Source organism: Heloderma suspectum, chromosome 3 (genome assembly GCF_057233095.1).
Source record: "Heloderma suspectum isolate Gila_16-S chromosome 3, 16-S_ref, whole genome shotgun sequence".
Classification (NCBI taxonomy): Eukaryota; Metazoa; Chordata; class Lepidosauria; order Squamata; family Helodermatidae; genus Heloderma; species Heloderma suspectum.
The window spans coordinates 221,660,001-221,674,584 of record NC_139460.1 but is presented as its reverse complement, the minus strand read 5'-3'; the positions used below and the strand labels follow the sequence as shown (position 1 = coordinate 221,674,584).

The following is a 14,584-nucleotide window of genomic DNA, read 5'->3' as shown; positions in this document are numbered from 1 at the left end:
AAACAACCTAATTCGCCCTTCCCAGACTAATATGTGGATTGGAACATAGTTATGCTTTAGACTGTGCACTTCTCTAAATGTTGCAATACAGTTTTCAGCTCAAAAACTGCATACAAAAGTGTGTACATTAGAGAAAGTTGTGTACAAAAATGTACATATTAGGAAAAGTTGAGTACAAAAATACATTCTTACACTGATGCGGAGACTGGACAGAACAGATTTAGGATTGAATACACTTGACCCTGACAGGAAATAATTCATCCATCTCTACAGGATTTTTAGCAATAATGTTCAGGCCAAACACTATAAAAGAGGATGACACTTCTATGTTATTTTTGGAAGTTTAATAATTTCTTAATATTCATTTGATCACCATTTGATTTAACAAAACAACTTCACAGAATTTAACCCGACATAATTTTTTTAAATTCATGATTCACAGTTCAAGAGATGCCAGCTTAACTGTGTTTTCAAAACTGGCTGATCCAAATAAAACTAGTAATATATGATTTCACAGCGCTGCGGTTCTATACAAAGACTGTACTACAAGTACGAAAAATATAAGTGCTTTTTATGCAAACACTTCTTAATACTGTTTCTGTGTTTTGGCACCTGCTTTATCTTACTGCCTATAAATAGCCTATGCAGGGGAGGGGAGAGTATATTGCTAACAAATAAAAGTAAGAAATTATTTCAACCAAATGGAATGATTTTCAGTTAACATTAGATGTGTGAACACAGTAATCCTGGGCAGCTCTTACAAGTGTATAATTACCAAGACTGATTTTGGTTGAATGCATGCATCGAGGCTGCTTAAAGACAGACCACATGTCATTGTTTGCTGAATGGTGAAGTGCTACATTAGCAGATTTTCTCCATGTCACTGCAAACACACTTTGTCTCCTCGCATTCTGTGCTGGCATGGAGAGAAGCTCCCAATCCATGTGGTGATCCCACTGTGAACAAATGGATTAACCTGCTGTGGGGGGAATGGCCTTTGCATGATCACAGCAATGCATGTGCTGCATAAGGATGGGCAAATCTGTCAGCTTTACTTCCTCCCACATGCGAATTTTTTAAAACTTCAAGTTCTTTCTCTCCCGAATATGAAGAACTTTGTGATTTTTTGTAAATTCTTATAGAAATGAATTGAAAACTAGATTATCACCTATCTGCACCAGCCAAATTCAAGAGGTACAGCTATTCCCAGCATGGAGAGGGCCATGAAGTACCTGCCAACCACGCAGGCATTACAGATGAAGAGCCTTTCAGAAAAATGGAGGTGACACTCCTAATTCAGCACCAAAGTGGCTGAATACAGAGGGATTCAAAGCCAGACTTTTAAGAGCTAAGCACTTAAAGCCCTGGGCCTGGATGGACAAGTCTGTCCATTTCAGTTTCTTGTACATTCAAATTTGTAAAATCTCAGCTATTTTTTGTCCCAGATACGGAGAACTTTGTGAATTTCGTTAAATTCATATCAAAACTGAACTGAAACTAAATTCTCACCCAGCCCTAGCACTGAACAAAGTAGGGACAGGGCAATGGTTTAGTAGAAGAGCACATGCTTTGCATGCATAAGGTATGATCTATGGCATCTCCAGTTGGGGGAAAAAGTTCTCAGGTAGTAGGAATAGGAAAACCTCGATCAGAGCCCGGAGAACTGCTGTCCGTCGAAATGAGCCAGTGGTCTGACTTGTCAGTTTAACATGTTCAAACATGACAAGGGAAAGTGGAGCTAAAGTCATGCAATGCAGTTTAAACCCCTGAGTATTGCGGCTTTGGTTTAAAGATTTTCCTCTGTTATGTGTCAAACTACAGAGGTGCTTAAATGTCCAAAAGGGAGCCGGGAAGGGAATGCACACTGAGTTAACTTTAGTACAATCTACTCAGAAAAGAGTATAGGATGAACTTATCTGGTTATTATAAAGACATACTTAGGCCACAATCCTATGTGTGTTTAGACAGAAAAAAGTCCTGCAACTTCCAGCATTCCCCAGCCAGCATAGCTGGGAAATACCTTTTCTGTCTAAACATGCATAGGATTGTGCCTTTAGATAGTTTTAACAGCATTGGGGCAATGCTGAGAATACATGTTATAGCTGCTGTACATCTGGGGTTGGTTTCTGCTTGCCCAAAGAATGAGTAGTCATAACCTGTCCCAAGAATGAGAAGTCAGGACTGCAGTATTGATTAATCCTGGGACTTTAATGTATTTTTATATTCTGCATTACATAATAAATCCTTGGGCTTTATTAATTATGCGTGGGCCCTTGGATCTGACCCCCCCCACACACAAAACTTGAGAAGTTTGGATCTAAATATGGAATTCCCCTTGTATGTGAACAACTGCTAGGTTATTTACTATGCATATGAAATGTTTGGACAACTGAAGATCCCTAGTTGATCTTTTCTTCCTCCTTCAGTTTATATTTGATGCGCTGTTTGCAAAATCTAACAGTTAACTGGGCAAATTTTAAATAGGACTTAAATAGGCCAAATGAGCCCTGTTTCGCCCACATGTGCAGTTCATGCACTGTGAACCATGATGGAGAATGGGAGCTCAGAACTCATGCTCCTTTAACCTAGTGCAAGGGGCAGGCTAACCAGAGGTATGAGAGGCACACACAGGCCTTCTTTACCTCATTTAGGGTGCAATCCTATGGGGATAGTCAGCCGCATCTGAACGTGGAGGTGACTGACTATCCAATGCAGGGTGGGCGGAGCACGGAGGGGAACTTCTCCACTGCATTTGTGGCCTAACGGCCGATTTCAACTCTCTAACCGAGCGGGGAGGCAGGGGAGAGGTCAGACAGTGCATAGGAAGCGTTGTAACAGCACTTTTGCTGTCCCACCCCCATCCCCCAGGAATGCCCCCTTTTCCCCCACTCTGTGCTGCTCTTATGAGCGTGGAGCCAGGGACGAACTGCATCACTTCTGAGGCAGCAGGGGAGGGGGAGCGGGAGGAAAGGCAGTTTTCTGGGAACCCACCTTGGAGTGCTGGCTCTAAGCTCAGTTCCCAGAAAAATCCTACGGCAGTCTAGACGCTGTCTAGCAGCCATAGGATTGTGTCCTTATTTACTTATTACATTTCTATACCACCCAATAGCTGAAGCTCTCATAATGCTCTGTGATGGTCCTTATGTGTGCAACCCTCCATGCAGACCATGGGTTATGGGGAAAACCATGGCTGTATTATGTTCTATGGGAATTCCTGTGCACACCGTGGACCGTTTTGAGCCCTATTCATATCTGCGACATTTATGGTAGTATTTTTTCACTAATGGGCTACATATCCTTCTGAAAAGTAATTCAGAGATATCCTCAGGTCTCCCAAGATGTCTTTTCTGAGAAAATGATCTGCAGCTGAGCATGAATAAAAGTTGTCTGTAGCACAGCATAACATCAAACACACGCTCTGTATTTGGGGAAACTGGGTATTCTTTAATGGTTGCATGTTATGGATAGGACAAGAATACTTTGCTGTGGGTAATAATTGGAAGAACCTATGTGGTGGGGGTTAAGGTTGGCAGACCCCATAAAGGAAAGCTCTCCAGTGGCTTTAATGGCTGTATACAATATAGCTACATAGCAGGTGCAACCTTTCTTCCTTCCACAGTGCAAACTCACCCTACTGAAAATTTATTCCTTACACAGTGATTAAAGATACAGGAGCCATAACGTCTGTTGAATATAGCACTCTTACGTGATGTATCATCAGACAGGATATAGGTCATAGCTCAGTGGGAAAAGCACATGCACTGCATGCAAAAGATCCCAGGTTCAATTCCTGGCATCTCTAGGTAGGGATGACAGTGATGACAATGCTGAGCTAAATGACAGGACAATATAAGGCAGCTTCCTATTTTTCTAGCATACAATGTCATTCTCCAACAATAAGAGTCTGAAAGTTAGGCATCCCTAAATTAGGCATCCCTAAATTGTGGCTGGGCTTGGTGGCCATCCACCAAGCCCAGCCACTGTTGCCACTGTTTCTAGCAACCAGCAAGGTTCAGCTTTTTCACCTTGCTCCAGAGAAGAAAGATAAATGTGGCCCTTTTTTGCATCCATGGCCTGGAGAGGAAGTTTGACAAAGGAGAGGAGCGGCCCCACGACACTGATGCTACATCTTCCCACAAGATGCGGCTCAGTACTCTAACTTCCTCTGTTGCCTCTGGTAGCTTTCAAGAACAACAAACCCACTCCACAGTTTATAAGGGTGCAATCCTAGACAGAATGCATGTTTAGACAGAAAAAAGTCCTACCACTCCCAGCACTCCTCTAGTAAGCCATGCTGGCTGAGGCATGCTGGGAGTGGTAAGACTTTTTTCTGTCTAAATTTGCATAGGATGGCACCCTAAGAGACTTTTCCTCTTGGTTGCCAGAATTAAATTTATGGTTGCCGCTGGCTACTTAGTAACTACATTTGTGGATCTCTGCTAAAAGTTTGTTTTTATTGAGACTTTTTGCCATATAATCAATCATCTAAAGGACACTGTGGATCATCTCAATGGTTTTGTCTTTAGACCATCCAAGGAATACTTACAAATTGAAACTCTCAAGAATCTGCTTAAAAACAGACACTGTCCACACCCCTTACTTTTCCACAATCTTACTAAAAGAAGAAGTAGAAAGATGGAATGTTCTGTTCAATCAATATAAGACCATTCATTTGCAAGAACAGCCTGCAGATGATAGCCAAGAAAATGCTGGATATTCAATAAACGGTGCATGGAAATTGTGCCAGAAAAGCAATAAACAAGATTGTCCTTGCTTTGATTAGAAAATCGCTTTGATATGACAGAGTTGCTAAGCATTCCCTCTTTCCCTGTCAAGCTCTTGTTTCTGTTGTCTGAATTACGCTGAAATCCTATACTCACTTACCTGGGAGTAAGCCCCATTAAACACAGTGGGATTTACTTCTGAGTAGACAAGTACTCAGTACTTTGCAGTGAAAGATGGAGAAGCTCCATACAGTCAGTAAAAACAAGACCTGGGGCTGACTGTGGCTCAGATCATGAGCTGCTGCTTGCAAAATTTCAGCTGAAATTGAAGAACATAGGGAAAACCACTAAACCATTCAGGTATGACCTAAATCATATCCCTGATGAATATACAGTGGAGGTGAGGAATAGATTTCAGGGATTAGACCTGATAGACAGAGTGCCTGAGGAACTATGGACGGAGGTCCGTAACATTGTGCAGGAGGCAGCAACGAAATCCATCCCAAAGAAAAAGAAATGCAAGAAAGCCAAGTGGCTGTCTGATGAGGCTTTACAAGTAGCTGAGGAAAGAAGGGAAGCGAAAAGCAAGGGAGAAAGGGGAAGATATATCCAACTGAATGCAGAGTTCCAGAGAATAGCAAGGAGAGACAAGAAGGCCTTCTTAAATGAACAATGCAAAGAAATCGAGGAAAACAACAGAATGGGAAAGACTAGAGATCTCTTCAAGAAAACTGGAGATCTCAAGGGAACGTTTTGTGCAAAGACGGGCATGATAAAGGACAAAGAAGGCAGGGACCTAACAAAAGCAGATGAGATTAAGAAGAGGTGGAAAGAATACACAGAAGAACTATACAGGAAAGATCTGAATGTCCCTGATAGCCATGATAGTGCGGTCACTGAACTTGAGCCGGACATCCTAGAGAGTGACGTCAAGTGGGCCTTAGGAAGCATTAGTAACAACAAAGCTAGCGGAGATGACAGTATTCCAGCTGAGCTATTTAAAATCCTAAAAGATTATGCTGTTAAAGTGCTGCATTCAATATGCCAACAAATTTGGAACACTCAACAATGGCTGCAAGACTGGAAAAGGTCAGTTTACATTCCAATTCCAAAGAAGGGCAATGCCAAAGAGTGTTCAAACTACCGCACAATTGCGCTCATTTCACATGCCAGCAAGGTGATGCTCAAAATCCTACAAGCTAGGCTTCAGCAGTATGCGAACCGAGAACTACCAGAAGTACAAGCTGGGTTTCGAAGAGGCAGAGGAAATAGAGATCAAATCGTCAACATTCGCTGCATCATGGAGAAAGCAAGAGAATTCCAGAAAAATGTCTATTTCTGCTTCATTGACTACGCTAAAGCCTTTGATTGTGTGGATCACAACAAACTGTGGCAAATTCTTTAAGAGATGGGAGTACCAGACCACCTTACCTGTCTCCTGAGAAACCTGTATGAGGGTCAAGAAGCAACAGTAAGAACTAGACATGGAACAACTGAGTGGTTCAAAATTGGGAAAGGAGTACGACAAGGCTGCATATCGTCACCCTGCTTATTTAACTTATATGCAGAGTACATCATGAGAAATGCTGGGTTGGATGAATCAGAGGTCGGAATTAAGATTGCTGGGAGAATTATCAACAACCTCCGATATGCAGACGATACCACCCTAATGGCAGAAAGCGAAGAGGATCTAAAGAGCCTCTTGTTGAGGGTGAAAGAGGAGAGTGCAAAAGCTGGTTTGAAACTCAACATTAAGAAAACTAAGATCATGGCATCTGGCCCTATCACTTTCTGGCATATAGAAGGGGAAGAAATGGAAGCAGTGACAAATTTTACTTTCTTGGGCTCAAGATCACCGCAGATGGTGACTGTAGCCATGAAATTAAAAGACGCTTGCTCCTTGGGAGGAAAGCTATGGCAAACCTAGACAGCATAGTAAGAAGCAGAGACATCACCTTGCCGACAAAGGTCCGTCTAATCAAAGCTATGGTTTTCCCAGTAGTAATGTATGGCTGTGAGAGCTGGACTATAAGGAAGGCTGAGCGCCGAAGAATGGATACTTTTGAACTGTGGTGCTGGAGAAGACTCTTACAAGTCCCCTGGACTGCAAGGAGGTCAAATCAGTCCATCCTCAAGGAAATCAACCCTGACTGCTCATTGGAAGGACAGATACTGAAGCTGAAGCTCAAATATTTTGGCCACCTAATGCGAACAGAAAACTCTCTGGAAAAGACCCTGATGCTGGGAAAGACTGAAGGCAAAAGGAGAAGGGGACGGCAGAGGATGAGATGGCTAGATAGTATCACTGATGCAATGAATATGAACTTGAGCACGCTCCGGGAGCGAGCGCAGGACAGGAAGGCCTGGTGTGCTATGGTCCATGGGGTCACAAAGAGTCAGACATGACTGAACGACTGAACAATAACAACAAGACAAGTATAGGATTGCACTAATGATCTGCAGCAGGGAGCAGGGGATCACTGTACTTTCTATAACATGGGACCTTTCAAGAATTTATTTTATGAACAAGCAAAGATGAAAGAGATGGTCACGCATGTGCTACACTGGATGTTACACATAAGATGTGCTAATGGGACATGGGAGTGATTGATACATTTGATGTAGCTGCTATACTAATGAGTTGGATCCAGTGTTAGCCTAAGCGCCATTCATTTCAATGGGTCTACTCTAAAAAGGCCAACATTGGACGCAACCCATTGTACCCAAACCTGGCCTTAATTTCACTATCGCCAAACCTGCTTGGATTTTCTTTGAGCTGTATTACAACAGGGTTTTTTGGTGGGGGCGAACCCATATTATCATCCTTGAAGCCCGTGAACAAATCAACTAGTTCAAGGGCATTTGTGAAGTTGCTAGGATCAGCTTTTCCTTGATAAAAGACAGAAAGCAGAATCATTTATATCATATGTTACATTCTACTCTATGTAGCGTTTGCATGTGGTTTACCAAAGTTTTTGAAAGCTAAAAAAAAATACACACCAAAATCCAATTAAAAAGAACAACCTGGCAACCTAAACTGCAATCCTATTTACATTTACTTGGGAGTAAGCACCATTGGACACAATGGGGTTTGCTTCTAAGTAAAGATGCATAGGATCAGGCTGTGTAGCTTGCTTGAATAACAAGGACAGAAACACTGTTTTCTTTTAAGTTTAAAAACTGCAATTCTCAAAACTCTTAACAGAAGGTAATGCTTTGTAAATGGCACATTCCCCCCTTTGTGCCTTTGAAAATCTTCCCTCTTTGTGCTGGAGAAGACTCTTACGAGTCCCCTGGACTGCAAGGAGGTCAAATCAGTCAATCCTAAAGGAAATCAACCCTAAGTGCTCATTGGAAGGACAGATACTGAAGCTGAAGCTCAAATATTTTGGCCACCTAATGAGAAGAGAAAACTCTCTGTAAAAGACCCTGATGCTGGGAAAGACTGAAGGCAAAAGAAGGGGACGGCAGAGGATGAGATGGCTAGATAGCATCACCAATGCAATGAATATGGACTTGAGCACGCTCCAGGAGAGAGCGGAGGACAGGAAGGCCTGGTGTGCTGTGGTCCATGGGGTCACGAAGAGTCGGACACAACTGAACGACTGAACAACAACAACCTATATATGCTCTCTAGGAGTAAATCCCATTGAACCCAGTGGGGCTTATTTCTGAGTAGAAATGCCTAGGATTGCACTGTTAGGGTAATAGCCAATGTTAGTCCTATGTAGAGTTGACACATTGAAATGGATGGGACTTAAGTTAATCATGACTAACTTAAGTCTCATTCATTTCAGTGGGTCTAGTCTACGCAGGACTAACACTGGATACTACCCTTACGGTGCAATCCTATGCATGGCTGGCTGGGGAATGCTGGGAGTTGTAGGACTTTTTTTCTGTCTAAACATGGATATGATTGCACCCTTAGGCTCCCAGTGCGCAATGGCTACAATCCAACATAGAGTGAATTACATGGAAGTCCATCTGGCTCAGTGGGCTAAAGCAGATGGGCTGCAATCCAATACCCACTTACCTGGGATATGTGCCACTCAACACTCAGTAAGATTTACATCCAAATGGACACGCAGACGATTGTGCTGTGAATGTTGTCATCAGTTGTAGTCTGTGGCTATGGCTACAATGGTTACTGAAGGCCAAACTGCGCATCACATTAAGTACGTCTTTGCATTTGATGTGCACATTAACAAAATGCAAATAATGGCTGCTGGGGGAAGCTGATACCTATAAAAATTGCAGCCAGTGTGGAGGGGAAGTTTCACGCTTTCCTCCCAACAGGAGCAATCCTCCCAGGGCAAAGTGCAACTTCGGAGAAACTTCTTTCATCAGGACTGCAGCAGGGGAGAACAGGGTTAAACCTCTCCTCCCTGCTTGTAGCACCTAGTGGCTGCTATTTACATTTTTTTTAAAGACACTTTAAATGCAGTCTCACATTTAACATCACATCCAGTTTGGCCCTAGGATTACAACAACGGTGAAGAGCCTCAGGGCCAGGGACCAAACCCAGCTCTTCTGGGGTCTTAATCCAGCTCTCTGAAGTTCCCCAGATGGCCCCACCCCCTTTCCCTGACCACCAATTGTTTGTTGGCGGCTTCCTGGCATTCTCTCTCTCTCTCTCTCTCCCCCCCCCCGCCCCCAATTCTAAAAGATTAAGCTGCTTCTCCTAGGGCTTCATTCCTGGCAGTAAGAGCTGGAAGCTACAATAGGCTGATATTTTTTGTATTATTTGCCCCTCCCACCACTGGAATATGGTCCCCAAAAGCATCTCCAAAATGGAATGTGGCCTTCAGACTGAAAGAGGTTCAATACCACTGGATTATGGCGGTCACACCATCATATGCAGAACTCGTAACTACATTAAATGCTTTACAGCAAGAAAATCAGAGAAATACAGCTTTCTCTGCTATAGCAGAGAAATGCGGCTTTAAAAGGGGGTTAGACGAGTTCTTGGAGGAAAAGACTATCAATGTCTACTAGTCCTGATGGCTATGTGCTACCTTCAGAACCAGAGGCTATGTACACCAGTTGCTGGGGAACATGGGCAGGAGGGTGCTGTTGACTCATGCCCTACTTGTGGGCTTCCCACAGGTAGCTGGTTGGCAACTGTGTGAACAGAATGCTGGACTAGATGGACCCTTGGTCTGATCCAGCAGGGCTCTTCTTATGTTCTTGTTATAATAGCTTCACAACTTCAAAAGTCTTTTCACTATTAAAAAATACTACTGAAATGGCCACAAAGGATCATTGTTCGTAAACACAAACCAAACAATGCACACAAGAGGTTTTCTTTTCGTTCCAGGTTATGGTTATTTTCCCACCAGTATCAAAAACATACTTTAGGCTTTTAAAAATATATATATATATATATATCAGTGTCTACCATTATGTACTATTATTAAACTGCTAATCTAAAAGCAAAGAATTCTGGCCACGGCAGAATTTGCCCAATCATTAATTCAAGATCATGGAGTCCAACTAATCATTAGCCTGAAGTAACTCCTGCCCCCTGCCACAGCTTGATTAAAGGGAAAACATTCCTTTAAATAAAGCAAGAGATTATATATATATATATATATATATATATATATTAAAAGGCTCCATATCCATCACTACGAGTAGCTACTGCAAATGCTGGATAAGCTTCGTATGCTGCATAGGTTGCCAGATCTTGTCCCAGAGTCACTGCTTGCTTGAGCTGAGTAGCTGCCACCGTTGCAGCAGCTGCATTAGCAATGTAACCTGTAGGGAAATGCAAAAAAAAAAAAGGGGGGGGGAGGAAAGAAAAAAGGCTGGTTTACTATATTGCAGAGAGTGACAAGGATCCTTTCTTCTTCTTTTTGTTCAAGAACAGCCTAACCTTTGGTGTCCAAGTACTCTAAATGAGTGTGTGGATTTAGCCATACTTGCCTGTCTAATAATACTTCGAATGCACATCTCTAGGCATCAATGGCATGAAGACTCTAAGGAAAAAAACACACTATACATGGGCCAAACAAGTGACTCTTCAAGTTCAAGGGAAATAAAGGCTGGTATCCAATTTCCAGCCCTACTTACATAAACCTATTGAAATGAATGGGACTTAAGTTAGACTAACATCGATACAACCCAAAGTCAGTTGCTAGTTATTTTCCTCCCTATCACAGTTAAGGCTACAAGCCGATACTGACTTATCTTTATCATGGGAGGGACCGTAGCCCAGTGGTAAGGTACCTGCTTTGTATGCAAAAGGTCCCAGATTCAGTCTCTAGCATCTCCAGGTAAGGCTGGAAAAACTCCTGCCTGAAACCCTGGAGAGCTGCTGCTTGTCAAGGTTGATGCTACTGGGCTAGATGGACCCAGGGTCTGACGCAGTATAAGGCAGCTTCCTATGTTCTTATGTTCCTGTTTGTGGGATTGTGCAGTAAATCCTATTTTGAAAAACTGGGTGGGTACAAACAAGGCTGACCCATGATATTTTGCTGCTTTTGAGGCAGAATAGGAAATGGCATTCCCCGCCCCCCAGGTCAAGGTGCTTAGTATTCAGGGCCGGCTAAAGGCACAATCTTATGCATGTTTAGACAGAAAAAAAGGCCTACAGCTCCCAGCATGCCCCAGCATGTCTAAATCTGCATAGGATTGCACCCTAAGTTATTTTTGCACCACAGGCAGAAAATCCTACAAGCACCTCTCTCTGGAGTAAAAATACAGAAATTGCAGAAAATTGTAGAGTCTCCATTTTTGAAAATACATAATTTTCTCATATTCCCCCCTCCCCAACCAACCTGCTTTTTGAAACATTTTGCCTGTTGAAGAGATCTGGTGATTTATTTATTTATTATTAAATTTATTAATCGCTCATCTGGCTGGTCACCCAGCCACTCTGGGCGATGTACAGCGTATAATAAAACAGTTTAAAACAATAAAATTCTACAATAGAAACGTTTTCTAAAATACCCTAACCCACCCCAAATGCCTGCCTGAACAACCACGTTTTTAATGCACAACGGAAGCTCATTAAAGAGGGGGCATGGCGGAGTTCCCTAGGGAGAGAGTTCCACAGAGTGGGGGCCACCACAGAAAAGGCCCTCTCCCTCGTCCCCACCAGTCTAGCTGTCCTGGCTGATGGGACAGAGAGAAGGCCATCTGAGGCTGATCTTGTTAAGCGGCCTGTCTGGTGTTGCTGGAGATGCTCCTTAAGATAGGCTGAGCCGGAACCATATAGGGTTTTAAAGGTCAAAACCAACACCTTGAATTTGGCCCGGAAAACAACTGGTAACCAGTGCAACTCCTTCAGTATTGGAGTGATGTGATCTCGCCGGCGGCTGCCTTTAATCAGGCGAGCCGCCGCATTCTGTACCAGCTGCAGCTTCCGAACCGTCTTCAAGGGTCTTGATCTTGAAAGCTTCCACATTTTTGGTGATCACTGAGCTGGCTTAATAAAGGTATTATACTATATGAATCGTTGCCATTTTTCATATGGCCATCATATGATTTTGTTTCAAGTCCTATTGTTTCACTCACTTTTGCTAGATTGGAGCCATTGCTGGGGAAAGTGGTATTGCGGGGTCATTTCAGGTAAGAAGAGGAAGGTGCAGGAATTGGGTAAAAAGGAATGGTAAGGGTAGAACAGTGTGGTGTGCGTGTGGAGGGGATGGAGGGAGGGATTTAAATGTATATATACAACCACTTGACCTTCTGTTTTAGAAGTTGGAGAGGTGTATGTATACAGCCAAGGAACTCCAGAATGCTGCCCCCTTTTTACAATTACAAGAAGTGCTTCAGTCTTTCCCCTTACGTGTGTGGATTGAAAGGCAAGGTTTCCCTAGGAATGCTGCATCATGAATGGTACACAGCAATACTGTAATACAAATAGAACAATATAATGGACTGATTGAACTACGAGTCCCCTGGACTGCAAGGAGGTCAAATCAGTCCATCCTAAAGGAAATCAACCCTGAGTGCTCATTGGAAGGACAGATACTGAAGCTGAAGCTCAAATATTCTGGCCACCTAATGCGAAGAGAAAACTCACTGGAAAAGACCCTGATGCTGGGAAAGATTGAAGGCAAAAGGAGAAGGGGACGGCAGAGGATGAGATGGCTAGATAGCATCACCGATGCAACAAATATGGACTTGAGCATGCTCCGGGAGAGAGCGCAGGACAGGAAGGCCTGGCATGCTAAGGTCCATGGGGTCACGAAGAGTTGGACATGACTTAACGACTGAACAACAACAACAACAACAACAATGGACTGATATGCTATTGACCTTCGCTGTGCATGCCATGCAGGCCTATGTATAGCTGGGGCATGAATTAGATGTTTGTGAAAAGTATTACTGAGGAAGAAATGTGTTTGGCAGCCTTGTTCTGTGTGACTTACAGAGGTCAGATTGGCAGGGATGCAGATAGGGGCTACTTCTGTGGAGTCCAAACTCTGGGGTTTCCTACATAGGGAAGTCCCCATCCCCTTACAGCTTTCTCTGAGAGGTGAAATACCTTTTTATTTGAGTTCCCCCATCCCCCAATAGTTCTAAGTAGACTTGTATAGGATTGCTCTGTGTCAATACTTCATTGACACTGTGCAATCCTATAACAGTCTTCATAGAACAGGACTGGGCAGCTTCGGAGAGGCCAGGGTCCAATTTCCACCCCACCCCCCATGCAACCCACTGGGGCCACACATACATCCCACTGCCGAAATCGCTGCCCCTGCTGCCGAATTACTGCACAGTGGCCATTTGGGGGGTGGCAGGAGCCACGATAAAGGCCAGTGGGACCACATGCGGCCTGTGAGTAGCATGTTGCCAACCCCTGACTTAGAAGTAAGCATCACTGAGTTCAATGGGGCATACTCCTGGGTAGGTGTGAAAAGGATTGCAGCCTTAATTTATGTTGTCTTGCATTTACAAGTCATTTTGTGCACATTTTACATAGAAAAGTGGAAAATAAGTAAAATGTAAGTAGGCTGGATCCAGCAGTAAGGGTTGAATCCAGATCTAGGCATATGCAACTGGGCTGGTGAAACAGCCCCCTCCTCCCCATAGCAGTTTCTCCAACCCCCCAAATATGCTGTACAGACGTTTGGGGGAAACTGCTGAATAGGGTAGACTGTGGTACAGGCAGAAAAGGAAGATTGCTGGTAATTTGCCAGCAGCGCCTTCCATAAGTGGAGCACTTTCCATTAGCCCAGTTGCATGTACCTTAACGTGGATCCAACCCAAGGTACTTATTCATCCAACAGTACTAGAAGGGTGTAGTCCTATCGATTGTACACTCACCGCTCAGACACCCCCAAACTCAGAGCCTTCCGAGTTCCCTATACCCTCCCATGCTGAAGCTGGCAGGGCGGGAAGAACAATGGAGGTGATCTTCGCCTCCCCATCCTCCAGTCTCCTGTATTTTCTCTAGATAGGCTTTTCAGCCCATCTAGCAAGGGTGCTTTGGAGTGGGGGAGGAAAGGAATCTGGAAGAGCTCAGGATAACTCATATGCTGGCCTCTCCAGACTCCTCCCCTCCCTGCCCACCAAAAAAACCCTTTCCTGAGGCTCCAAGGTTGCTTTTCCGACCTCAGAGAGGCAGCTGGCATAGGTCTCTCCATGCCAGCTGCAGGGGGGGCGGGGAAGAGAGGGTCGGATCTCCAACTTCGGAGGAATTTTACAAGCCATCCTATGGTCCCTGGGACACTCACCCAGAAGCCATAGGATTGCTCTCTCCAGATAACATCTTTCCCATATGTACTTTCGGACGCAATCTTAAACACACTTTCCTGCGAGTAAGTCTTATTGAACTCAATGGGGCTTACTTCTGAATAGGCACATATAGATTGCTTTGTTAAACACTTTTTTCAATTAGCTTTGTTTTG

General features: G+C 43.7%; 1 protein-coding gene across 1 annotated transcript in view; it reads right to left on the bottom strand.

Annotated features, from left to right (window-relative positions):
- Positions 1-10,329: 10,329 nt before the first annotated feature.
- The window catches only part of A1CF (APOBEC1 complementation factor), a 53,920-nt gene continuing 49,665 nt past the window's right edge, over positions 10,330-14,584 (bottom strand). The window contains exon 13 of the mRNA XM_084841907.1: positions 10,330-10,481. Coding sequence (XP_084698033.1) covers positions 10,330-10,481 — 152 coding nt within the window. The remainder of the gene's footprint in view (positions 10,482-14,584) is intronic.